The 25,907-nt window shown below is 51.1% G+C and overlaps 1 protein-coding gene across 5 annotated transcripts in view; it reads right to left on the reverse strand.

Annotated features, from left to right (window-relative positions):
- HNF1B (HNF1 homeobox B) overlaps positions 1-25,907 on the reverse strand; it is a 58,513-nt gene that overhangs the window by 28,757 nt on the left and 3,849 nt on the right. For 3 of the 5 annotated variants that reach the window (XM_021066206.1, XM_021066207.1, XM_021066205.1), the window contains exons 2-4: positions 24,292-24,491; positions 19,325-19,511; positions 17,624-17,859 (exon numbers count right to left, since the gene is read on the reverse strand). In XM_021066206.1, coding sequence (XP_020921865.1) covers positions 17,624-17,859; positions 19,325-19,511; positions 24,292-24,491 — 623 coding nt within the window. 5 annotated transcript variants of the gene reach the window in all.

The following is a 25,907-nucleotide window of genomic DNA, read 5'->3' on the forward strand; positions in this document are numbered from 1 at the left end:
GGATAAAGACAGATCACTGGGTTTCTATCCTATGGGACTGGTCAGAGGTGCCCAAACATGAAGAAAGCTTAGGGCTGCAAGAAGCCAGCATCTCCACGCCTTACCTTCTTGCACCAGTGCCCATCCCCAGGGCACTCTTCACATTGCTGCGGGTTGGGATTTCTTTCTAGAACAAAATCACACTGTGTCACTGCCCTGTCCGGAAATCTAAGGCTGCTCCTCACTGCCTTCTGGAAAAGCCCCACAACCAAGACTGGCACAGAATTGGGCCTCTGTGACTCCAGCTGCCTTATCTGTATCCTCTGTCGCCTAGTCCCATGCAGCCATGTCAGAGCCCTGCTAGGCTGTTTCCTATACCTGGAAATCTCTTCTCTTCTTCTCCAAGTCACATCCTCTAAGAGGGCTAAATATAAATATCACCTCTTCTGTGAAGTTCTCTGGTAGTTATTGCTCCATTCTTTTTTGTTTTTGTTTTTTTTTTTTTTGCTTTTTAGGGCCGCACTTGCGGCATATGGAGGTTCCCAGGCTAGGGGTCCAATTGGAGCTACAGCCCCTGGCCTACACCACAGCCACAGCAACATCAGATCCAAGCCGCGTCTGCGACCTACACCACAGCTCACAGCAACCCCAGATCCTTAACCCACTGACTGAGGCCAGGGATCAAACCCGCAACCTGATGATTCCTTGTCGGATTCATTTCTGCTGCGCCAGGACAGGAACTCCAGTTCCACTCTTTATATATTACATGCAGTAGAGACTCTAACAGCAGGAACTGGTCACCCTGCACTAAAATACTCTGAGGCTATGTATCCCTCTCCCTCCCTCTTAAAGGAAGAGGCGGCTTTTTACTCTGGATTGCATCCTTGGAGCCTGGCAGAGGGGCTGATGTGTGACTAGTCATTGAGCAAGGGGATAAGCCCTCAGATGCTTTGAGAATCCTTGCCCCAGAACCAGGGAGCCGCCCATCTAGCAGAAAGAGAAAATACGGTCCGTTCTGCAGTAATGTTGGTATTGAAAGTGCTCCAGTGGATCTGTTCCAATGCTACGAAGATGTTAGGGCGTAACTTCAGTGCAACATGAATTCCATGTCTGGGGAATTCAAAAATCTGCACCCACATAGGAATGGAGCCACATGGGAATATTTTAAATGCACACACACCCCCCCTTCAAATATCTACCAGCTACCCTCCGTCCACGGCATGTGCCATAAGCCACATCCGTGCACATCTGGAGTTACAACATTCTGATTTCAGAGAGACGTCTCCACCCCCCACCTCACAATAACTCACAACTGCCACCCTTCCGACGCCTGCTCCAATGGGCAAAACTGTAGGATGTTTTCCAGGTAAGGTGCTGTATTTACTGCTGTACAGCGTTTGTGCATTGCCTAAGCATTCACTGGGTGTAACACTCTGCTAATGTTTTTTTATTAGAGTCTTATCTTTTTTTAAAAGGTGTCACTGACGAAGTTTTTGAGAACCGTGCCCTTAACCCTATTCTTTTTTCCCATAAGCCCTGCGGTTTTTTACTGTGCGACCTTGCCCGGCACGGTGGTTTTTATGATGGGTATGTCAGCACCGGAGGGCTGACTGTGCCCTGTGTTGAAAGACGGACGCAGCTGCCTTCTAGGAGGAGCCAGGGGAGGAGCTGCCCAGGTTGTAATCAATCACAGAAATGTTTCAGAAATCCGTGCTTCAGGGGATTAGAACCACCTCATGGAGCCCTGAGTATCTCATCCAGCTCTCCATGAGCTTCTAAAAACAGCTTATGAGTTTGGGATTAATGTATACAAACCACTGTATACATAAAAAATAGATAAACCACAAGGACCTGCTGTAGCACACAGACAACTACAGTCAATATCTCGTAATAACCTATAATAGAATCTGAAAAAGCATATACATGTGTGTGTAAATATATGCACATACGAGTTGTTACACAACATAACTGCATCGTGTTGCTATACACCTGAAACTAACACAACACTGAATTAACTGTACTTCAATTTGTAAAAAATGGTTTAAAAAAAACAGTTGAGGGAGTTCCCATTGTGGCTCAGCGGTAATGAACCTGACTAGTATCCATGAGGACACGGGTTTGATCCCTGGCCTCGCTCAGTGGGTTAAGGATCTGGGGTTGCCGAGAGCTGTGGTGTAGGTCACAGGTGCAGCTCAGGTCACTGGCGTGGCTGTGGCTATGACTGTGGCATAGGCCGGCAGCTACAGCTCCACTCTGACCCCTTAGCCTGGGAACGTCTATATGCCGCGGATGCAGCCCTAAAAATTAATAAAATAAAAAATAACATAACAGCTGAAACCCCAATTCCACAATTCCAGAAATCCACTGGGCACCAGCATCCGGCACACTTTAAACTCATAACTCTCTCTTTTTCTCTCTTCTTTGACTCTCTGATGATTCTGAGCCAGTCAACTTTTTGTCTATAAAATGGGCATCTCGCTCTTCCCTTCCTCAGAAGCCAGAATGATGAGTAAATACAATAAGGTTCGAGAAGCACTGGGTTTTCCTGGGAGAGACCATGAGCAATACTGCTCTTTTAGAAAGAAGCAAGGAGGGAAGGGGGGTCTCCTGAGCCACAGGAGGCTCCACTCGAGTCCATGTGGTCTTTGATGCTGAAGCCTTTTCACTGGGGGCTGCAAGCTGCACCCGGGATCTGGTGGGATGCCTTTCACCCTTGACATTTCAAAGCTAGTCTCCCATCCCTGATAATGCAGGAATGTTCCTTTGGCTGGTGGACCTCTGCCAGCTCGAGTGAGCGTCCCAGCCACCAACAGAGTAAACATTACTCAACCAGCCGGGGCTCTGTCACCCACATTCTTCCCCTGTGTTCCTAACCTCATGCAGAGCGCGGCCCAGCCCTGTAGGGTCTGGAACCTGGGAATTTAAAATCAGGCAGGAGGGAGCGTGCAGAGAAGAAAACTCATCTAAAAAAGAAACAACCATTCCATCAGTTGTAAGTGGATAAAGTGGTCTTTCCTAGGAAGCCAAAGCACAGGGTTGGAGGGGTGGGGGAGGTGAGCAATTAGGCCAGTCCTGATGGGTCCAGGACTGCATCCTTATAAACCCATTCCCCCTTTACCCAAAGAAGAGTTGCTTTCTTTTTTTTTTTTTTCTTTTTGTCTTTTTGCCATTTCTGGGGCCGCTCCTGCGGCATATGGAGGTTCCCAGGCTAGGGGTCCAATCGGAGCTACAGCTGCCGGCTTCTGCCACAGCCACAGCAATGCCAGATCCAAGCCATGTCTTCAACCTACATCACAGCTCACGGCAATGCCAGATCCTTAACTCACTGAGCAAGGCCAGGGATCGAACCTGCAACCTCATGGTTCCTAGTTGGATTCGTTAACCACTGAGCCACGACGGGAACTCCAAGGAGTCGCTTTCTTGAGGAAAGAGGCAGAGACATACATGATTCAGTCTGGGAGTTCCCAATGTGGCTCAGCAGGTCAAGAACCTGACATAGTGTCGGTGAGGATGCGGGTTCCATCCCTGGCCTCGCTCAGGGGGTTAAGAATGCAGTGCTGCCACGAATTGCGCTGTAGGTCGCAGATGTGGCTTGGATTTGACCCCGTAGCCTTGCCTGGGAAGTTCCATATGCTGCAAGTGAGGCCATAAAAAGAAAAAAAAAATTCAGTCTGGTGAACTTCTAAGATACTCATTGGGGATAAAAGAATGGTGAACAATTCGCTTGGCTTGAAACTGGGTCACCCCCCCCTCCCCGCCCCCGAAATGAAAGCTTTCAAAGCGGGTGGCACCACTGCCTCAGTTTCCTGGTGGGTCTCACAGGACTATTGCTGCATCTTGTTAACATCGCCTTCTCTCTAAGGATAAAAATGAATGTTTGCCAAGAGTTGAGGCGAGGGAAAAATCTGAAAGCCGGGGAGGAAAAATCTGAGGCAAGATGAAAGCAGTTTAAACACTGGGCTGGTTTCAGTTCCAGAGCTTTTTCTTCCCGAGATGCCTTCGCCAGGAGCCCAATTCATAAGAGGAGAAACACCGCCAGGCGTGTGGGGAGGTAAACATGCTTGAACTCGAGGAGTAAAAGTTGAGTGATACTTAAGGGAAGCCCACAAACTGGTTTTCTTATAAAAATCAAAGTAAATGGAACCAAGAAAAGAAAAAGGCTTCCATCAAAAGCATCCTGGCTGAGAACAGAAGTGAATGTGCCCCTGAGAAAACTGCACATGTGGCGGTTGGCGGGGGGTGGGTAGGAAGCGCAGCAGAAACCCCACCTGTCCCTCTCGGTGACCACCCCTGGTCCTTAGCAGAGAGCCGGTTTCTGCAGGCAAATATTAGAGGGGCTGCTGTGAGCACTTGAGCCTGGAGATGCTGCTGCAGGTAAAAGAAACCGGGCTGACCCTTGAGAACTTGAGAAGGCCTCACATAGGAAAGCATTTTATACAGTCTGCTTCGTAACATGTCCCAGATGCCCATCTGACAGATCGGAACACTGAGGTTTGCAAAGGAAGAAGTCATTTTCACGACCTCTTGCTAAGGGTCTTCCCGCAAAGCAGTTGTATTCTGAAGCTGGCCCCTCTCCCTCTTTCCCGAAAGCCCACCCCCACATGGACTCCAGGTAGGTTGAGTCTCCCATGGTGACACACTACTAGTTTGAAATGATTTTGTTTTCTTGCTTTTTTGGGGGCGGGGGGGGGTACCCATGGCCTAAGGACATTCCCAGGCTAGGGGTCGATTTAGAGCTGTAGCTGCAGGCATACACCACAGCCAGACCTGAGCTGCATCAGCGACCTACACGGCAAATTGTGGCAACACCTGGATCCTTAACCCACTGAGTGAGGCCAGGGATTGAACCCATATCCTCATGTATACTAATTGAGTTCTTAACCCCCTGAGACACAATGGGAATTTCTTCTTGCTGCTGCTGCTTCTTCTCTCTCTCTTTTTTTTTGGCCACAGCTGTGGCATGCGGAAGTTCCTGGACCAGGGACTGAACCCACACCACAGCAGTGACAACGTCAGATCCTCAACCAGGGAACTCCCGAGGCAAGCATTTTCAATGAGCTCTCTAGGTACCTTTCATGTGGCCTGCGACGGAGATTTGAAAACCGCAGATCTTGCCAATACCTGGGTGTCACTGTTCCTGATGTCTCAAGTGACAAGCAGGGTTCCTGCAAAGGGGACCTCTTCCAGGGTGAAACTGCAAACCACAGCCTTGTCCGGAAACCAGGGAGAACCAAAGCCCTTCCTTTCTCTTGATGCCCTGAGGGTTCCTGAGTCAATCCAATCACCCCTTCTGGGTCAGGCACTGGGCGGGGTGGTGGGCCTGTTTCATTACACTGGGGCCTCACACTAGTCAGAGAGAGAAAGGTATTATCATCACTATTTTGTGCATCCTCATGGGTACTAGTCTTAACCCACTGAGCCACAATAGGAACTCCTTCTTGCTGTTTTTTTTTTTTTTTTTTTTTTTTAAAGCCATACCTGTGGCATGTGGAAGTTCCCAGGCTAGGGATCCAACCCACACCACATCAGTGACCCAAGCCATAACAGTGACAATGCCAGATCCTTAACCACTAGGCCACAAGGGAACTCCCTGGTTTTTTGCTTCTTGGCTGCATCTCTCACTAGAATGTAAGCCCAATGAGGGCAGGACCTTGTCTGTCTTCTCCGTTGTCTCCTAGGCACCTTGCACAGAGCCTAGACGGTGCTGTGCCCTTGAAACGAGCAAGTGATGAATGAATGTATGACCCACCCTTCAAGTCTGACCCCACAGTGGCGAAGTGACCGTGATATAATTTATCCTTTAAATCGCCTGGGTTTTCAGAGGGAGGCAAGTATTTTTAAGGAAGAAGAAGGGGGAGTAAGAGAAGGAGAGACAAGGAGAAAGAGTAAAATACAACCAAAATGAAGAAAGAGGATCAGTACACGTTAGCCACTTCCTGCTGGAAGGCGCGAGGTGGGGGCGCTGAGGCGCAAGTGTGACAAAACCGGTCTTCCTTTCCAAGCTGGAGATGATGCCCGGTGCTTTATCCAGAGGGAAAAGGGCCATTTGGATGCTGGCGGGGGACCTGCCCATTCCCTACCTCTTGAGGCCTGAGCTCCCTCCCGTTACCTAGGGTCCCTCAAGGGGGCAGAATATGTGCCTCTGTCCCCCGGGCTGACCATTCCTAAAGGCTTTGGGCTGCTGGTGGGCTGCTGGTGCCCAGTTTCAGGCCCCTTGGGTTGATCCGGGCGGGGAAGGGGGGGGGTCAGGAGGATCCATTCATGGGGATTTACTGTGGCAACCTGCGTAACTCAAATGCCTTTTTCTCCCAAGGAATCTGGGGTAAAACCAAGAAGGGTTAATGGCGGACATCGTGAGGCCTAAAGCCTGTGGGGGCAGACGGAGCCCTGCTGCAGTCTGGCTCCTGGGGTGTCTTTTCTCAGAGGCTGGCTTTGCGGGCCCCGGGTAATGTGGCTGCAACAAAGGCCCCGAGGCCTGGCTGACGAGGAGAATGATGACGCTTCTAGTGGGTCTGGGGGACAGGGGCGGCTATAAAGTCATCAGCAGACTGAGCCCCTGGGTGTCCACATAAAAGGGAGGTCCCATAAACAGACATCTGTATTGTGACCGAAGGGCTAATAAAATTGCCTTAGAAGAGAGAGGTTTTCCACTGAGGCCTATTCATCAGCAGGACCCTACTGGGAGGTGATACCCAGGGAGAAAACCCTTTGAGGCCTGGCAAGTGTCAGAGGCGCCTCGTTATGGGAGCCCGCCTGGCCAGACCCCAGCCTCTTCATCACCGTCGCCGAGGGCAGCTCCAGGACCATCAACCTCATCACCATCACCATCAGCATCAGCATCACCGTGACAGACAGCGGGCTCACGGAGCAGCAGGTGTCAGGCACCGAGACCTTGGAAGGTGGAGGATTGCTGGCGTCCATGGACCAGGAGCGCCAGGAACGTGCTTAGGGAGCATCCCCAGAGCCTCGATGGCTCCCTCAGGCTGGGTCATTTCCTATCCATCGTCTCTCCAATGGACTGTTTTGCAACAAGTCCAGTCCCTTTCCTAGACCTCTGCTGCTCACTAGAAACTCAGGGAGAGGAATTCTGGCTCTTTTCTTACCCAAGGGAGGCTGGTCAGAGATTATAAAAGGAACAAATCTAGTAGAACTGACCTGACCTAGTCATCTCAACTGAACTCATACGCTCCACCAGGAGAGGCGAAGTTAGCAGAACGCTAGGGAGAAAGAATAACAACGCATTCTTTGAAAACTTCCTGGTGGCGCTACACGTTGAGAGATTTTGTTTGATGAACTGTATACTTTAGTGCAGCAGTATTCACGGAGGTGGGGCTGGATGACATTGTTTCTAGAAAAGGGAAAATCTGCTTTACCTAATAATATGCACATATGTTATGTAGAATGAAATGGATGCTCTGCTCGCTTTGGAAAGGAATAACACGCTTATAAAACAGGGGATTTGTACATGAAGCTTTTGGACAGGAAGCCCTCTGCAAGAGACAGTGTCATTCCTCAAACATATGGAAAGTCTGCCAGGTGCCAGGAAACTCAGAAGTGAACAAAGCCAACTTGGGCTTAGAGGTCGGGATAGCCCACATTTCTCCCCTGCAGGGTACATTCGTGGTGAGCTGGATTTTTCCAGACTTTGGGGACGACCTTCTTCATGGGGAGAATAAGACTTCCTTGGCTTGTTTCTTTGACAGGTAGGCATGTAAATAAACCCTATGCTCTGCCTGGCAATAGGATTCTCAAGAAGAAGGAGGAGAAGGCTCATTTCTGCTTCCATCCGTAGGACATCTTGAGATAAATTTAGCATCTATTTTGCACTACTGCGTGGGCAAACTAGTATAACACACGTGGGAGATGCTGTCCAGAAGTTTTCCATCCTTGCCAAGCAAGGACTCCCTGGGCTTCACTGCCAGCCCAATCCAACAGAAGCGCCCTACAGCGGGCAGGGCCAGAAGGCATGAGCAAGCCGGCTGCCACTCAAAGGCCCCGAAAGCGTTAACCTCCAGCAGTTATAGATGTCTCGTTTATACCCATTATAAATCTGTTTATTGTGACTGGCCCCACCCAATCTGCTGGTGCTGTAAAGCCTCTAATGGTCCCTAATAAAGGTGGAAAGCTTCTAACAGCACACAGTTCCTGAAATGGGGAAAGGGAGTGAGGGAGAACAGGAGGTAGAGAGACAGAGGGAGCTGAACAATAAAATATCACAATGGCGAAGCTCGCCCTGCTACTTCAAACGGCAGAGCCCTGACCCCCGGGACTTGATGCAATGCACAGTCTCCAGATAATAACCTGTCACGGCTGCAAGGCCCAGCGGACAGGTCTCACATGCCAGGATCCCTGAGAAGTTAAGTGACTTGCCCAAGGTCACCCCTGCACGTGAGTGCATCAGGGATCCTGAATCCTCGTCCAGGGCCTTCACCCCAGCTGCCTCCCCTCAGCAGGGCACCCTCGGGACTTGGCCAGCCCTTTCAGATGCTAGCCTTGTGCCAATGGGCCTAGTGATGTCAAGCCCTGACGGTGCCTCCACATCACTTAGGGAGTTTTGTTGGAAATTCCCAGGCCAGATCCCTTGTTCCAAATTCTGCTTCTAAAAGGTGTGGATGGGAGAGACACGAGTATTTTTTTTTTTTTTTTGGCCATGCCTGCAACATGCAGAAGTTCCCCGGCCAGGGATCAAACCATCGCCACAACAGTGACCTAAGCCACAGCAGTGACAATGCCAGATCCTTAACTACGAGGCCACCAGGGAACTCCTGAGACATGGCTATTTTAATGCGCTCTAGAGGTGCCTTTCCTTCTCTTTTTTTCTTTCCTTTTTTTTTTTTTTTTTTTTAAAGGCTGCGCCTGAAGCGCATGGAAGTTCCCAGGCTAGGGGTTGAATCAGAGCTGCAGCTGCCAGCCTATACCACAGTCAGGGCAACACAGGATCTGAGCTGCATCTGCAACCTATACCACAGCTCACGGCAATGCCGGATCCTTAACCCACTGAGCAAGGCCAGGGATTGAACTCACATCCTCATGGATACTGGTTGGGTTTGTAACCCGCTCAGCCACAGTGGAAACTCTTCCAGGTGCCTTTCATGTGGCCTGGGAAGATTTAAGAACCGCAGATCTTGCCAATACCTGGGTGTCACTGTTCCTGATGTCTCAAGTGACAAGCAGGGTTCCTGCAAAGGGGACCTCTTCCAGGGTGAAACTGCAAACCACAGCCTTGTCAAGAACCCAGGGGGAAACCAAAGCCCTTCCTTTCTCTCGATGCCCTGAGGGTTCCCGAGTCAATCCATCACCCCTTCTGGGTCAGGCACTGTGTGGGGCACTGGGCCTGTTTCACTGTTTTGGCCTCACACTAGTCAGAGAGAGAGATATTATCACTCCTATTTTATGGATGAAGAAACTGAGGCTCAAAAACACGAAGTAACTCATTGGAGGCCACACCACTGGAGGAGGACAGAACCACCATTCAAGCCCAAGCTTGTTCTGGGCGCTACATCTTGCTACCCAGACACATGGGTCTGGGTGTGGTCTGACAAGCGACTGCCGTGACTGGCTGGCCCGGGGCATGTGGGCCTCCCCTTGGGAAAGTCACAAACACTAAAGATCGTCTGCAGGCTATGTCTCCATCTTGGGAGGGACATGCAGGGTTCGGGTCCTGAGAGTGCATGAGAGGCTGAGCCCTGCCCATTGACTCCTCAGCGGCTGCACCTGCGCAGGTGTGCCCTGGATGGGGCTGCTGAAGCCGGAGCACAGGGGAGTGGGGAGGTATCTTAAGCAGAAGGCTGCTCACCAATAGAGGAACGTCACTTCCGGAAATTCAGCCCTCGGGAGCCCCTGAGGTTTCCCAAGTTCACTGCCAGAATTGTGCCACCCACCCCTTCTTACTGCTCTTTTGTCTGAAGTTTTGGGGGGGCTTCCTTCCTAAGAACAAAGGCCATCAAGCTTCTCAGTTTTGGCCTCCACCAGGGAAGATCCACCCTCCCTGTCACTGGCAGGTTCCCAGGGCTAATTACCAATGAGCCGGAGTACTCACGCCTCCTTTAATTAAACCAGAGAAATGTTAGATTCAGGAAATCCAGGGTCATCTAATGTACCTGACCTTGTGCTACGAGGTCATGACCATCCTCTCACCCTGTGCCATCCATGGTTTGCCCGGCTTTCTCTCACTTTTAGTCTATTTGCACTGAAAGCCCAGGGCATGGGATACGACCCTGGAAATGCCTCGTGAATGTCACAGCGCCGTTCTTCCTGGAAGAAGGAAAGCTGGCCTCAGACTCAATGTGCTACCAGAAGCCAGTCTAAGTCTATTGCAAATACCAAGATGAGTATCTAGTGGAACTACTCGAATTCTCTCAATGTCAGGATCGAAAGAAACCTCCAAGAGAGACAGGGGGGAAGAGGAGAAGGACACCAAAACAACAAGGCTCTGAAAAAGAATGGTAGTGGGTACCACTGATGAGCGCCTGCTACATCCAGGGCGTTTTCCACATATTATCTCATTTAACCCTCCCAGCATCTGAATGAGTGGGTACCTCCATGTTACGGACTGAGAAACAGAGGCTCAGAGATCCCAGAGACGTGCCCAGGGTCACACAGCTGAGAAGTGGCCAAGTTGAGGTTGGAAGCCTCCACAGGCCCTGATTTTGTGGCTACGCCCATTGGATTTATAAGAGCATGTCCCTAGAGTATCTTTAGTGTACTTTTTTTTTTTTTGCTTTTTAGGGCCACACCCATGGCATGTGGAGATTCCCAGCCTAGGCATCAAATCAGAGCTACAGCTGCCAGCCTACGCCACAGCCACAGCAATGCAGGATCCGAGCCTCATATGTGATCCACGCCACCGCTCACAGCCATGCCAGTTCCTTAACACACTGAGCAAGGCCAGGGATTGAACCCGCAACCACGCAGTTCCTAGTCGGATTTGTTTCCGCTGCGCCGCGAGGGGGACTCCTCTTTAGTGTATCCTAAATGTCTCTGTTGATGGTCAGACATCTACAGCACAGCCTAGGCACTGGGATTTTTAGAAGTCCCCCAGTTGATTCTAAGTGTGGCGAGGTTTAGGCAGCAGTGTTCTAGAGCAGGGGTCAGCAAACCGTGGTCTGTAGACCCGAGCAGCCTGTTTTGGTAATGACCCAGGTGCTCAGAATGGCTTTTACATGTTTGAATAGTTTTTAAACATAAAAAAAGAATATTTTGTGATATGTGAAAAATCAGGGGAAATTCAAATTTCAATCCCCATCAATAAAGTTAATTAGAAGACAGCCACATTCATTCCTTCACATACGGTCCAGGGCTGCTTCGTTCTCCAAAGGCAGAGTTGAGCGGCTGTGCCAGAGACAGTATGGGCTCAAAAGCCTAAAAGACTCACTATCAGGCTCTCTGCTGAACGTGTGATAACCCCTATACCAGAGTTCTTATGAACGGCCAGAACGATAACCATGACTGAATGCATTTGATTTTATTTGGGGACTATGATTCACATATCTCATTTAACCCTGATATATATATATATCAGTATACATATTTTTTATATATATATTCCCCCCCATCCCCGTTTGTTTGTGATCTGTGGCTTCCCATCAAAGAGCGTCAGAGATCCTTGCAAGCTCTCTGCCTCTCTCTCTGCAACCCTGGTGCTTAATTCTCTCCCAGTTCTTGTCAGATTCCATCCAACCTTCAACAAACAGACTCCAAGGACACTTCTCCCATAACCTGCAGGCTGGGGCCCTGTGCTGGCTGGCAGCTTCCCTCCTTCTCAGAGCCCACGGGAAGCAGCAAGGAGTCCTTGAATTCTCTAAGGGTCCTTCTGGGGGATTAGGCATGGCAGGTAGGGCTGCCTCCAGCGATACGACTCCAGTATCTCCTCGGCCCCTTTGTGAGGAGGCTGGAGCCCCACCAGCCCGGGCAGCCGGGTTTCTTTGTATGCAGACCAGGGCTGGTCCGCTATCAGGGGGAGGCTGCCAACAGAATGCTCTGAAGGCTGGGCCTCTTAATCTCATTAATATCCTGATTGTCTTCCCCAATCTAGTGGCAGCCGATGGGGTGGTACCCGCAAGATAAAATGACCTTCGAATTCAACAGATAACATGGCAGTCAGATAAAGTCCCTACCAGGAGGCCATTGGAGCCCTGGTCACCACGGCACTCCAAGTGGGGATAAATGCGTTTGCTAAGATAGCAGACCCCTCAAGGCAGGATTTATTTCTCCTCTGAACTAAAAGCATGTCCTCCTTAGGGACAGTGGGGCTTCTTTACCACGGGGACCTTAGCTGCAGAGATGAATATTTTTACAACGGCTTCATAAACCCCCTCCCTCGTCTGCTGCCCAGGGAGGGGGCGGGGCTCCAGAGGTGAGCTCAGGTGCAGGCCCTGTCTCAGAAGCCCCATTAAGTTGTTAAGGCATTTAGTGCCCCAGACAGGGCCGACTGCGAGGGCAGTTCAAATGCCCACCCAGATGGGGATGGGGTCGGCAAAGAGGGGGCTCTGATTTCTTCCCTGGGCAGGGCACGGAATCCATCCTGGGCAGGGGCAACAGTTGGTGGGGGACAGGGTTGCGGGGGGAGGGGAAGCAGTAAACTAGCCAGACTGGGAGACCCCTACCCTGATCCCACCTCCTTGGCCCTGGCCCTGTTCTCCCAAAGCCTCCTTGTCATTCAGAAAGGGAACAGTAAGAATGTGGGAGAAGATGGAACTGGGGGAGGATTGGGGGTGTGTGTGTGTGTGTGTGGGTGTGTGGGTGTGTGGGTGTGTTTGTGTTGGTTTCCATGCCTGAAAGCTCTCAGCATCTGTGTTAAACAGAGAGGTGAGGGGCTAACAGCTCAAAACCTGTTCCTGCCACTTGTGAACTATATGAACTTGGCAAGTCACTTATATTCTAAATATCTCACCTTCCTCGACTGTAAAAAGGGGGTAAGGATATGGATGATTTCTACCCTACACAGTTGTGAAGGTTAAACCATTTTTTTTCATTTGGCCACGCCTGTGGCATGTGGAAATTCTCGAGCCAGGGATCAAATCCACACCACAGCAGTGCCCATGCCAGGTCCCTAACCTGCTGAGCCACCAGGGAACTCCGTGTGAGAATTAAATTAGGTGCTGCATGTACTCAGCCCAGGGCCTGGTACCCAGGAAGCGTTCAAGCTGCACTAGCTGTTACGATGACTCAAATGTAGTGACAACCCTGCCAGTGGGCATGTCTGAGATTTCCTTGGGTCCTACAGATTTCAGCATCAGAGAAAACCACAGCAGCCACTGGGATATCTTCGCCCAGGGTTGGGTTGGTCTAAGACCCAGGTTAGATTTCTGACGGCAAGTTAGGAGAAGCTATGAAAGGGGAAGAGGGGGGAGGCAGGAGGCAGGATTCGCTGGTTCTCAAGCTCGGGTCTGACCATGGGGACCAGCACATCCCCGGACCTTGGAGAGGGAGGGACGGAATTTGAAGGAAGCGAGGAGTAAAGAGCCACAGAAATAAACCTCTCCTCTTGGGCACAGAGGCTGTGTGGCTCAGGGTGTCCCAGATTATCTTGGGAGGGCCTGTTCTCACCTCTAGGCCTCATTTTCCTTCCAGGACAATGAGTCCTGGAATCCTTCTTGAAAGATGCTACAAGAGGGGAGCCATAGGGTGAGCGAAGGCTGGGGAAGACCTCTCCCCTCCCTTGCCATCACCAGGCGGCTGGGTGCGTCTGCCGCAGACTGAAGCCAAGGGGACAGTATGCGAGGCCACCACAGATCACATGGCCGATCCCCAGGGCCTGGGCCAAGACTAGCCGCACTTCCATCCCACGCCAGCTTCCTCCTCCTCCTCCTCGGGCCGATCAATACAGGCACCAGTCTCCAACCAGTCCGCTTCCTTGCCGCAGCCCTGCTCCCTGACCTTTGGGGGGCCTTTCTCTTGATTCCGCTCCAGAATGGAGGTCGGGGCCATCACTCCGGGCCTGCTCAATGGCCTCAGAATGGGCTGTCACGGGGCCTATAACCAGGGACAGCTCCTGCTGGCGAGAGCTGGGATGGGGTGGGGTGGGGGTGCAGATGAAGGCCTTCCCGGCTGAAGATAAATGGCTGCCTGCAGCCCTCTACAGTAACTCCAGGCCCCCGAGAGAGCAAACAAAGGATGCCCCTATGACACTCACTGGAAAGATGAAGGCCCGTCAGCGGCAGCCAGGCTGGTTCAAAGCCCCAACTTAATTGTCAATTAAGCATGCATGAGGGGGACAAAGCCATGACAACCCCGGGCTGCATGCTGGCGTGTGATTGTAAAGCCGGGAGGGGCAAACGCTGCAAACAGCTGATTCTGCTGACTGTGTGTTTGCGGGGCACCTTGTAACCAATCAGCCGCTGACAGAGGCGAAGGGCTCCTCCTGCCACTCCTATTGTGCCGGACATTCCAGGACCAGGGTCACTCTGTGGTCACCGTGGGCAAGTGGGCCACAGCGCTGTAAGCGTGGCTGGGCGGCCAGGGGCTCAGGTACACACGGGATGCTCTCCTCTCCAGGAACGGGGCCCCAGGGAAGGATTTGCCTCCAAGGTGCATCCTGTCCTCTCAGCTCAGAGGCTGGTGTTTGGAGGGGACAGGGGACCCGGTGGGGCACTGAGGGGTGGGGCCCTCTCTCCCCAGCTCAGCCTTAGAGGCTGCTCGTGCTAACTCGGGATGTCGGTTTCTCCTCGGCCACCGCAGGGCTCTTTCCGTATCCCGCAGGTCTGGGGCTTGGTTAGAGATTGTAGCTCATGGTGGGGCCCCCCAATGGGTGGTATATGGTGAGAAGGGCAGACCACACCTTTCCTGGGCACTGTGCTTTGCCAGATGTCTGGGTGGCCCCCTGGGGATCGCTCCCCAGGAGCCCGTCACAGCCCACGCGCTGCCCCATCCCTGCGTCCTGCACCCCAGACCCAGGGCCAGAACACATTCACTGCCTCTTAGGAACAAGGCCCCCAGTGTGTGAAATGGAAAAGGAAAGAGATTTCTGCTGCCTGTCACTCTTCCCACCACCGCCGGTTTAGCCCTTGGCGATGATAATAACGATGAGGGTAGTGACGGTCTGTTGGGAACGGTGGTGTCTCCATACCCTCTCACTCAATCCTCATGCAGACCCTATGAGGTAGGTACTGCCTCTCCAGGTCACAGACAGGAAGTTCAGACTCCGAGAAGTTCCATGAATCAGCCATGCCGTAGGTACGGGAATTAACCTGGCCGGCTAGAAACAGGATTCAAAACTAAGTCCGGAGAATCTGTCCCTGGGTAGGTGTGGACAAGGACTATCCTTTTTTTTTTTTTTTTTTTTTTTTTTTGTCTTTTGAGGGCTGCACTCGCGGCATATGGAGGTTCCCAGGCTAGGGGTCCAATCGGAGCTCCAGCTGCCGGCCTATACCACAGCCACAGCAACGTGGGACCCAAGCCGCTCCTGCGACCACAGCTCACGGCAACACTGGATCCTTAACCCACCGAGCAAGGCCAGGGATTGAACCTGCAACCTCATGGTTCCTAGTCGGATTTGTTTCCGCTGTACCACAATGGGAACTCCAGACAAGGACTATCTAGATGAACCTTGAGTGAAAATTAAGGGGGAGGGGAAGGTAGCTACAGGAAATATACGGTGGCCCATAATTATTGCTCCATAAATAGCAATTTATCCCTAGAAAGACGGCACCCTCCCCCCCAAAGATCACTTCGCTCCCCAGTGGGTTCCGGGGACTCCACACCAGCAAGATGAGTTTTCCCAACTGGATGATACCAGCCCCCTCTCCCCTCCGCAGGCGGAGATGCAGGTCTTATTCATCACTCAACCCTGTCAGCACTGGGTTCCAGGCCCTGCTCTGCTACCCCCGCCCCATGGAGCTCTGAGTCCCCACTTCTTTCTGGGACTCAGTTTCCTTCTTCCAAGTTCCTCCCTGTTCTAACATGCCATGAATTTTTTTTTTTTTTTTTTTTCCTTTTTAGGGCCATACCTGCAGCCTATGAAACTTCCCAGGCTAAAATCAGAAAAATCAGAGCTGCAGCAGCCGGCCCACACCACAGCCACAGCCACCGGGGTCCAGGGATTGAACCTGCGTCCTCATGGATACTAGTCAGGTTCGTGAGAGCTGAGTCACAACAGGAACTCCCCATGATTATTATTATTTTTTGTGTTTTTAGGGCCCATGATTTTTTAAAAGGTGGCAACTTCCAGGGACCCCAGAGAATCTACTTCTCAGTCTGATCATAGGGCCTCTGGGCTGAGTTCCCTGCGCCCCTGCCCAAGTGCCTAGGACCTGCTCCGACTCCTCCAGTTCTGCCTCTCTGGGTCTCCTGTCACTACACAGAACGCCTAAGCCAACGACCCCGTGGTGACCTCACCACAACCCCAGCTTGTCAGAAAGCTGCTGGGCCTTTGTTTGGCTGGCAGGCTCCCTGACTTTGGTGTGGAGATCACAGGTCCCAGCACAATGGCCATTGTCTTCTCAATAACGCCCCTTGCCCCAGCCACACCCCCCGCGGCTCCCAGGCCCAGCTCCCTGGATTAGGACTGCAACAGGCAGGTGCCCCAACCCTGCTCAGCCGCTGCTGTGAATTTCTGCAAAGGGGGCTACATCCCTCGGCCACCAGGCCGGCATGCATCTGGAGGGTTCTCCGCCTCTCTGAAGGTTTCTCTGAACCTTCTTCCTGCTTGGCCGAGCCCTTCCCTTCTGTGGGAGCAGGTCCCCAGAGATACTTGAAGAGGTCATGCTGGCAGGGGGCAGGGCACGGCATGGAATGGATGCTCAGAGGCTGCCCAGTTGGTGGCTCTGAGCCTGTTGCCCCAGCCCTTAAGTCAGCTTCCAGATCTCAGACTGCCCCCATCAGAAGGGCACCCAGCACACGGGGAGAAGCAGTTTCTGAACCACCCCCCACCCCCGAGTTAGAAATGGTGCTTGGCTGTCAGTCCTTCTGCAAACCTTTCCCCAGATGTCACATTTTGTCTACACAGGCACCAAACCCACCTCCATAAGCACGTCTCTTTGGGGAAGCCAGCTTTTCCTGGAAGGACTAAGCTCCACGAGGAGATGCACACTCTCACCCCCCAGCCTAGGCCTGACACAGCCCTCAGCACCAGGAAAGTGTGGGGTTCCATCCCAACAAGCCCACACCCCACAGCAAGGCACCCTCATCCAGGCCAAGGCCTGGCAGGCAGCAGCACACAGCAGATGCTTGAGCAATTTGGGCCAACTCATCACTGCCAAGATTTCAAGTGACCGACCTCGCCCTGACTCTGACGGAGCACAGATGCCAACGAGCTGAGTGGTCCTTCCCCAGAGGCCCCTGGGCTCCTCCTGCTGCAGCTGGACAGAGCCCTGGGGACGCACCTGGACCAGGAGGAGGAAGCGACCTCTTGGCCTGCAGGGTGGACCTGGCACACCAGCAAAGCAGCCTTCTCAGTCTGCTCTGGTGGGGACCCTGACACGCTGAGTCAGCAGCCACACAGGCAGAAGAATGGAGCCTAGAGAAGGGCTCCCTGGAGGCCCCCCCAGGATTCAGAGGAAACCTGACCACAGCCACATGCCGTTTTCACGAGAATGTTCCAGCAACAGGAGACCGGCCCTAGGGCCATCCCCAAACACTTCCTCCTCTGAGAAATCCTGAGACCCGTGGGGAGCAGGTGGAGGGTCAGGGGCCAGGGCCTGCCTACCTGGCAGCTTGTTGGGAGGCGAGGTGCTGGGCTGGTGGTGGGGGGAGCTGTGCGAGAGCAGGGTGTTCAGGCTGTGCGTCTGGTTGGAGCTGTAGGCGTCCATGGCCAGCTTCTGCCGGAACGCCTCCTCCTTCCTGCGGTTCGCAAACCAGTTGTAGACGCGGACCTCAGTGACCAGGTTGGAGCCCAGGCCGTGGGCTTTGGACGGGGAGACGCCTCGCTGCAAACACTCTGCTCTGAGAACAGGAGGGAGGGGAGACAGTGAGCGAGGGCGGCCAGGGGGAGGCCTGCTGGCGTGTGGCCCCCAGACACAATCACGGGGGCCTTGGCGAGGCGTGTGAAGAGGCCAGTGACAGAGTGAGGGGAAGCGGGTCCTGAGGAAAGGCCTGTCCTGGCTCATATCATTGTCTGATGAGATGGCTCGAGTGGGGCGGGAACACAGGTACAGGGCAGGCTCGGGGCCCCTTAAGTTAGGGACTCAGCCTCGGATGCAGCTTCCGAAAAAGAGAGGAAGCCGGGGGGCAGGCAGCTTGGGGGGAAAGTCCAGGTGGGCCTCCTGACACCTTCTGATGTGGCTCTTCTTCCCACCCTACAAAAGGCAACTCCCTCGTGGGCTCTGTCTGAGCCCCTCCAAAGCATTCTGAGAGGACGTCTTGTTTTCCGGGGTTTGGATGCCCCTCAAGGGTTCCAAGGAAGTCAGATTCCATGTCCACACAGCAGGAATCCCCTCCAAGGGGCAGGCTGAGGTGTAAAGGAGACCACACATAGCTGGTCTCTAGGTTCATCTTGCTGATGAAACCCCAGTACCAGGCATGAGCGAGATTCTTAGATGCCCCTGGATCCTGGGGGGGGGGTCCTCCTCATCAGCAGGTGGCTAGAGCATAGCTGAGGACCCGGGACACGTACAGGTGGACCCTTTTGCCTCCCCAGTCCCCAGCCTGACCTCCCTGGCTGCATCCTCCCACTGCCAGAGCCAGTCCAGCCCAGAGACGGAGAGAACCCACAGGTCTTAACTAGGGCAAAGAGCAGATTTTTTTAGAACGTCAAGGTTGGAGTCAGGGCAGATGGGGTAGGTATGAGGCAAAAAGATATCTGGAAGATTTCTAATCATTTTCTTTAAAATGTTATGTCATTATTAGGATACAAACAGAAAACTCTCATCAGTGTGGGCACAGTGGATGGAAGATCTGACCAATTCTTGCTCTCCTGCTAAGTTTCCCTCCCAACCTAGGAATACACAACATTTGGTCAAGGCCAAAGCCAGTCTGTGGCTAAGGGGCAGCTTTTCTCTGGTCTGTGGGGAGGTCAAACACATGATTCTCCCTTTGTGGGCATTCTGTTTTAGACCAGCATTCTCCAGCATTCCCTGGATTGATAGTTCCTAAGGGTATGCCACAGGAAAACGTCCCATTGTTAACAACCCATTCAGCAATGTGAAGAGGGTTTCTTGGCTGCAGGACTTCTTAGAGCCTTGAACACATTAAGGTGCATCATGACTCCCTAAGAGGAAGGATGCAGATGATGTTTCTCAAACTCATTTACTAATGACTTGAATTGAGGGTTCCACGGAACATGCTTTGGGAAACCTGAATTAGCCACACTTATCTGGAAAACTAGTGTGTCAATATTCCAGGATGGAGGGGATGGAGCTGGGGTCCATGTGCTTGCCCGCCTGCTCGGGTGAGCTTCTGGTGGTGTTACCTGTTGCATTCCTCCACTAAGGCCTCCCTCTCTTCCTTGCTGGGGTTCTTTTGCCGGTCGTAGGCCTGGTACAAGATTTGCTGGGACGCGGGCCCCCATTTGAACCGGTTGCGACGCATCTTCTTGTTGGTGGGCTCAGAGCAGGCGTCATCGGACTGCCCAGGCCCCTGGCTCTGTTGACTGAACTCTGGAAAGAGAAACAGCAGCTGATCCTGACTGCTTTTGTCTGTCAAATTTCCAGAACTCTGGACTGTCTGGTTGAATTCTGAAAAGAGAAAGGAGTAGATTTGATAGGGTCTGTAGCCTTCACTCAGCAGACAGACAGACAGACAGACCGACGGACAAAAACACCTCTGTTCCTCTCCCCTAAGCTTTGGGATCTGCTGTCACTGCGTGTGGGGCTCGGGGCTCGGGGCGCAGGCTCAACGAGAGGCCCCACGCTGCCCACCTCTGTTGGCTCCACCAAAGCCACCCCTTTCTTTCTTTGGAGGAGGTCAAATGTGGCCGACCATTGTTTTGAGGACAATTTATTATTATTATGATTTTTTTCATTGGCTCAGTGGCGCTCAGACATGAAGCAACGCTCTGAATCCTGAACTCCTGTGTTTTGATGCCAAGGAGATGAGCTCAACCAAGTCTTGGGTCTGGGGGAAAAAGGCTCAAAAGTACAATTTGCACGTAGACAAAATGTTCAGAGGCTGTAAATAGCTCTCTTCACATCCCCACCCCCATGCTTCTCATAGATCCGAGCTATCAACTTTATAATGTTATGCTCTTTGAAAAACCCCAAATCCCAAACTTTTGGATTGTTGTTTTGAAATAAATATACCTGGATCTTTGCATCAGAAAAAGAAGCAGCTCTTTAGAGTTCAGATAATTTCAAAGGTAATGGGGTGTGTGTGTGTCTGTGTGTGTGTGTGTCTGTGTGTCGTCCTAGGAAGGGCTCTCAATGAGTTGGAGAAAGGCACATGTAAACAGCACGATGCCCCCTGTCAGTCTAATTCCCAGGACCCAGGTGCACTGTGACCCTCAATATATTCTGGTTGAATGAATGAAAGAAAGATGCCAGGCTGCCCTGTGATGATCCCCTAGCCTCTGGGTGGCACTGCGATTTGATATTTACTTATAGAAGAGGCAGCCTCGTTGTCCTCTTCATCACATCTGCATGAAGCAGGGCCCATCGGGCTGCTTAATTCCATTTTACAGATGAACAAGCATAGAGGCCAAGCACCCTGCTGAGCAAGGACACATAACAGATTCATTTCCTAACTCCTGATCCTCGTGTTCTGGACCTTGATGTTTTTCTTTCTCGGGGCCTGAAGTCCCTCCTGGAGGCCTCAGAAAAGCCTCAAGGTCCAAAGTCAGGCCACCACTGAGTGCTTGAATCCCCTCCACCACACCCTACCACGTGGCCTTCCAGCCCACCCACCTCCAGCCACGAGGAACTTACTACCACCTAAGGGTCCATGTCCTCTGGGTCCATCACAAGGAGCAGGGGGCCCCTAACCTGCCTGGACTTAGGACCCCAGCGGCAGGTAGTGCTGGGCTTTGTTTAACCAGTTGCTGACCAGCCAAGTGAATAAGCTATCTCCTGGGTTGATGGTCCGAATGTGTCACTGGGGCCTTTGATTTGGGCCCCGCCCACTTGGGACTGTTCTCAGGCCACTCAGGACTCTGTTTTCACTGATGCCCAACAATTCCTTAAGATAATTGAGTGTGTCTCTGCCAAAGGTGCTGGCAGGATGTCGCTGACTCAATGGGATCAGGCAGAGCCCCAGCCAAGTTCCTTAATTCCTGGTCCCTCGGCTTCCCTGCCTGTGGAATGGGACCGGGTGCAGACCTAAGGACATTCTATAGTCTTTGAGAACATCTGCCCCAATCAGAAGGAATGATGATGATGGTGGTGAAGCTAATGACGACGATGCCCTGAATTTCCACTGAGGTTATATTTCTCAAAGTGCTTTTACACTTCCTGTATGATTCGGTCTTCACAGCAGCCAGCTGAGTGCAGTGACTTTAGCAACCATCAGAGGGGGAGAAGACATCCCTTGCTCAGTGGGCATCTGTCTCCGCGTCTCCTCTCCTCCCTTTGGCTCTGCAGAGTCACCCTGGGTGTAGTTGAAGCCAGGATGGATAATCCCAAGGACCCAGGATCCATATGAGCTTCCTCATTTAGTGTGAACAGCTGTCACCACAGTGAATATTGACGGAGCCATTTCTGTGGTGAGGGATCATGCAAAGTCCTCTGAACATACCCCTTCATCTAATTCTCACAGCCTCTCCAGGAAAGAAGCATTGTTCTCTCCATCACACAGAGGAAGAAACTGAGGATCAGACAGGTTAAAGTCGCATGGACCTGGGGAGGGAGCTGGGATGCCCAGCCCATAGAGGCTCCATTCATAACCAGTAGCCTAGGCATCCCCTCTTGCTAAAAGCAACCCCCAAACGACACACCCATGAAACCCTCCAATCGGACGCAGGTGGGGGCGGGGAGGGTAACAGAACTGACACCCAGAGTCCTGTCTGTGGTGGGTGTGAGACAGTCCCACAGCTGCCCACAGCCTGGGGGCTGCCCTTTGAGGGGGCAGCAGCCTGTGTGGTGTTCAGAGCCCCGCATTGCAAGGGTCAGCCAGGCTGACTCCCTGGGAAGTGCTCAGAACCATCCAGAAGCTACCCACCTCAAGACCCTAGCTGCTCGATTTTTGAGGAACTAGATTCCTATACCTCCTCCATCTACCACCAACTCTCCCCCACTTCCTTCCAGATTAATGAGGCAGGGGTGTGTGCAAGGCGGGCAGGGGGAGACAGAAAATGCTCACTGTCCATACAAATTAACCTGGGGAAGTTGCCTTCAGCAATCTCTTTAGAGGCTCAGGAGCCAGCTTGGAGCAGGAGATTCTATCTGTGTAGATGGGCTCGTGAGTGTTACCGTTTATTATTTTTAGTTTCTCAGGAAAATTTGTTACCATGTGTCTTGTTTATGCTCCCTGCCCTTTTGCCTACCACCCACTGTGTTCACTGGTGTCCCTCTTTTATTCATTTCCCTTGCTAATTTTCTCCCCACGCTTGTATGTCTTATATCCATCCTTCAAGAACTGGTTCAAATGTCACCTCTTCTAGGAAGCCCTCTGTGATGTCTCCAGGCAACTTAGCAATTCCTCTGCTGCCTCTTGTGTGTACCTTTTTAACAGCTCTTGGAAAGCCACAGTCATTGTTCATTCAAACACCTCATTTCCTCCATTAGATTGTAAGTCCCTGGAGAAAAGGACCTGCGTATCTCACAGCCCAGCAAGTGCTTGGCACCTCAAGGATGCTCACAGAATAGTTACAGAATGAAGGGATGCTTCTTAAGCGTTATGTCTCACGGGACTTTAAAACAATAGTAACAAAATTTAGAAATCCCTTACAGAGACTGCTATACATTTTTGCAAAATGACCCTTCTCAGAAACTTTCTGGGACTTCTGTATTTTTAGACGCTTCCAGCTGGCCTTCCCTGCTTCCCTCTCTTTCCTGAGGAAAATGCCATGGAACACAGACAGGCAGCTCACACTGGAGATGCTGCATGAAACTTGGATTGGAATGAGGGTGGGTCCTAGGGTTCTCTGGCCTTTGGAGGCTCCGGCTCCTGAACATTTTCTGGAGCTTTCCAGGAATTACAGGGGGTTGCTTCATGTCAGACACACAAATTCTTAAAGACCTAGTCTCCAGGGATGGCAGATCAAACCAGAGTCTTAAAAGGGGTCTCTTGCCCTCAGTAGCAAAGAGCCCTCACTTTGCTTCTTCTAACCCATCCAGCTCATGATTCCAATAAAAGAGCAAATCGCCACAATATGAGAAGAACCCCTAAACCCCTTCCTTTCACCTTGAAGGCCTTTCCTGCCCACAGACACTGAGACAATAATCACTGAAACAACCACTTCGGGACAGTGTGTGACACAAAACAAGAGTGGATTTTTAAAAGTGGCCATCCACTGAGAAGGTAAAAAAACCCCAACCCAGGAAGTGGTGGAAACTCATCTCTTGACAAAGCCGGAGAAGCCCACGGCCAGAGGACAGGGCGTGGGAAGAGCAAAGATTCATATAAAATTTTCCTCGAAAAAGGGCTGGATCGAAATAATGAAAGTGTAATGGAAAAGTTTACTTTCCTAAAATAGAATCTGTAGGTCACAATACCCTTGTCATTCAAAAGCAGTTCAAACTTCCCCAGACCTCAAAACAAAAACCTCTCAGTATTATCAAGCAGAAGGAATCTAGAGACAGAAAGGAAATTTGGGGATGAGATTGGGAATGAAAAGAATGAATCGGGCAGAATTCCAAAGGCAGACACTTTTACTTGTGTCTTGTTTTTGCCAGAAGCAGCTTCTTCCTCAGGCTTACCAGCTGAAGTCTCAGAACTCTACTTATTTTGGCAAACGGGAGTCTGAATTTGTCTTAAATCGTCTCAGCTGCCCCTTCTACCCTTCCCTCTCAAACAGCAGCGTCAGGGTCTGAATGTATCCGTGCATACAAATGCCTTCTATTTCTTATGCTCTTTCCAGAGGGGAAGAAAAATCACAATAATAGTGATCAGTATTATTGATCGATACTAAATGTCTTCCATGGAAACTCTGATCCATGGTCATGCATCAAGGGGAGCTGCTGGGCTTACTTCGGGGACCATAGCCCGTGGTTACCTATTAGATTTCAAAGAGGAAGATGTAGGACACAGGGACCAAGACATTCACGGTGCGATGATGCCCACACCAAAGGGCTTGTCAGACCAGCTGCTTGGGGACTGAGGGATTGTGGGAAAAGAAAATGATACAAGCCAGTCGCTCTCGGAAGGCCAAACCCACCTGCCTGCTTCCTTATATTTGCCAAGGGCTACGCAGACCTGGATGAAGAGGAAACTGAGGCATCCCCGGGGGGTCAGCGTTAGGGCAAAGGTCACTCCTGGTTGAGGCAGAGGCAGGATTAAAGCACTTACGTCGGAGGATCTCCCGTTGCTTTCGGACGTACCAGGTGTACAGGGCGGCGCGCTTCTGGGTCTTCATGGGGGTGCCCTTGTTGAGATGCTGGGAGAGGTGGGACTGGTTGAGGCCGGTGACGTCGACCACCTCCCTCTGGGGGATGTTGTGCTGCTGCATGTAGCCCTTGATCATTTTGGCAGCCCTCCAAGGGTCCTCGCTGGACAGAGAAGCACATGGTTAGGATACTGGTGGGAGATGTCGGGGAGAAATATTTTCTTTCTAGGGGTTGGACCTAAACTCTGTCTCAAACTCTGACTTTCATCTATTTCTCCTCCGGCCCAAGTTATGCACAGGTGAGGCCGAAATCGAACCTAAACGAAGAGGAGATGACAGCTCCTCTCTAGGACACCCATCCCTTTCAGCTGAGATGAGGAAGGCAAAGAGGAGCATGACTTCCTGGGATTCTCACGTGCAAAGCGGAAAGAAAAGTTCCTGTTTTCTTTTGCTTTCCGTCACTTTCCTGCAGTGTGAGAGACTTACGGGGCAAGAGGCTCACTGGAGAGAGAGATGCCATTAGCTTGGGGCTGGGCTGGCGGACCCTTGCAAGGTTAGGGGGCAGCGGCCGTCTCTAACTTCACCTGGACCGCTCCCACTTTATTGTCCCTCTGAATGGGTGTCTCAGCTTCCTGTCTCATAAAAAGGGAGTAAAACATTTGTGTCTACTTCCCAAGAAGCAAGGAGGACTTCTTAGCTAAAAGTTTCACAGGTTTCCGTGTATCAGAAAAAATTTAAGAACTACAGGGATGTACCTCCCTGGGGCTGAAGAGTTGTGGCACTGAGGTGAAGTAAGTTAAAAAAAAAAAAAAAAAAAAATCCTTCGCAGCCCCGCCTCCCAAATAAGACCAAATGGGGGAGGAATAATTTCAATTTCTGAATAAGACTGTAACACTTCCAAATGCCCTGTGTTCCTGGATTCTTACATTTCTCCGCTGCTAGGGTAAAAGTATCTACAAGTTCATCTTTCTCACAGATTTCAAGCTTGGGATAAGAACTTAACACTTTTCATTTCTCATAAACACAGGTAATGCACAAAGCTTCTTTAGAACAATGTACTAGTGCCTTTGAATTTATTCCAAATATTTTCAACACTGCCAGTATCTCTTCTTGGTTATTGAATAGGTGGCTTAAAAGTTAAGAGATAAAATTGAAAACAAAAACTAAGAAAACTGAGCCCAGTACAGAACAAAAGTTTTCAAGAGGCAATAATCCGCATATACTATTTGTTTAATGCAGCTGTGTATTTAACTTAAAACCCCCAGCATTCCTTTAATGTATGTTGATGTATAAAACAGTCTGATAGAACATGAAAAAAATGAGAAAAATTGCTTTCAGAGGTAACAATAAAAAATGCTATAAAGCAGAAGCCAAAACAGATACAGGGTTGCATATGAAATAACTGATTTATTTTTAAACGATGTCTATATGACAAAGAAATAATTTTGTTTAATGAATTTTTAAAAATCTAGCAATTAAACTGAGGTTTTTGTAAGCATTTGAAAAGTCATGATCATTCTAGCAAGTCTGATATTAAATTCATGAAAACAGGCTTTGACAGAGATGTTTTTGAGAAATG

Source organism: Sus scrofa, chromosome 12 (assembly GCF_000003025.6).
Source record: "Sus scrofa isolate TJ Tabasco breed Duroc chromosome 12, Sscrofa11.1, whole genome shotgun sequence".
In the NCBI taxonomy this organism is placed as follows: domain Eukaryota; kingdom Metazoa; phylum Chordata; class Mammalia; order Artiodactyla; family Suidae; genus Sus; species Sus scrofa.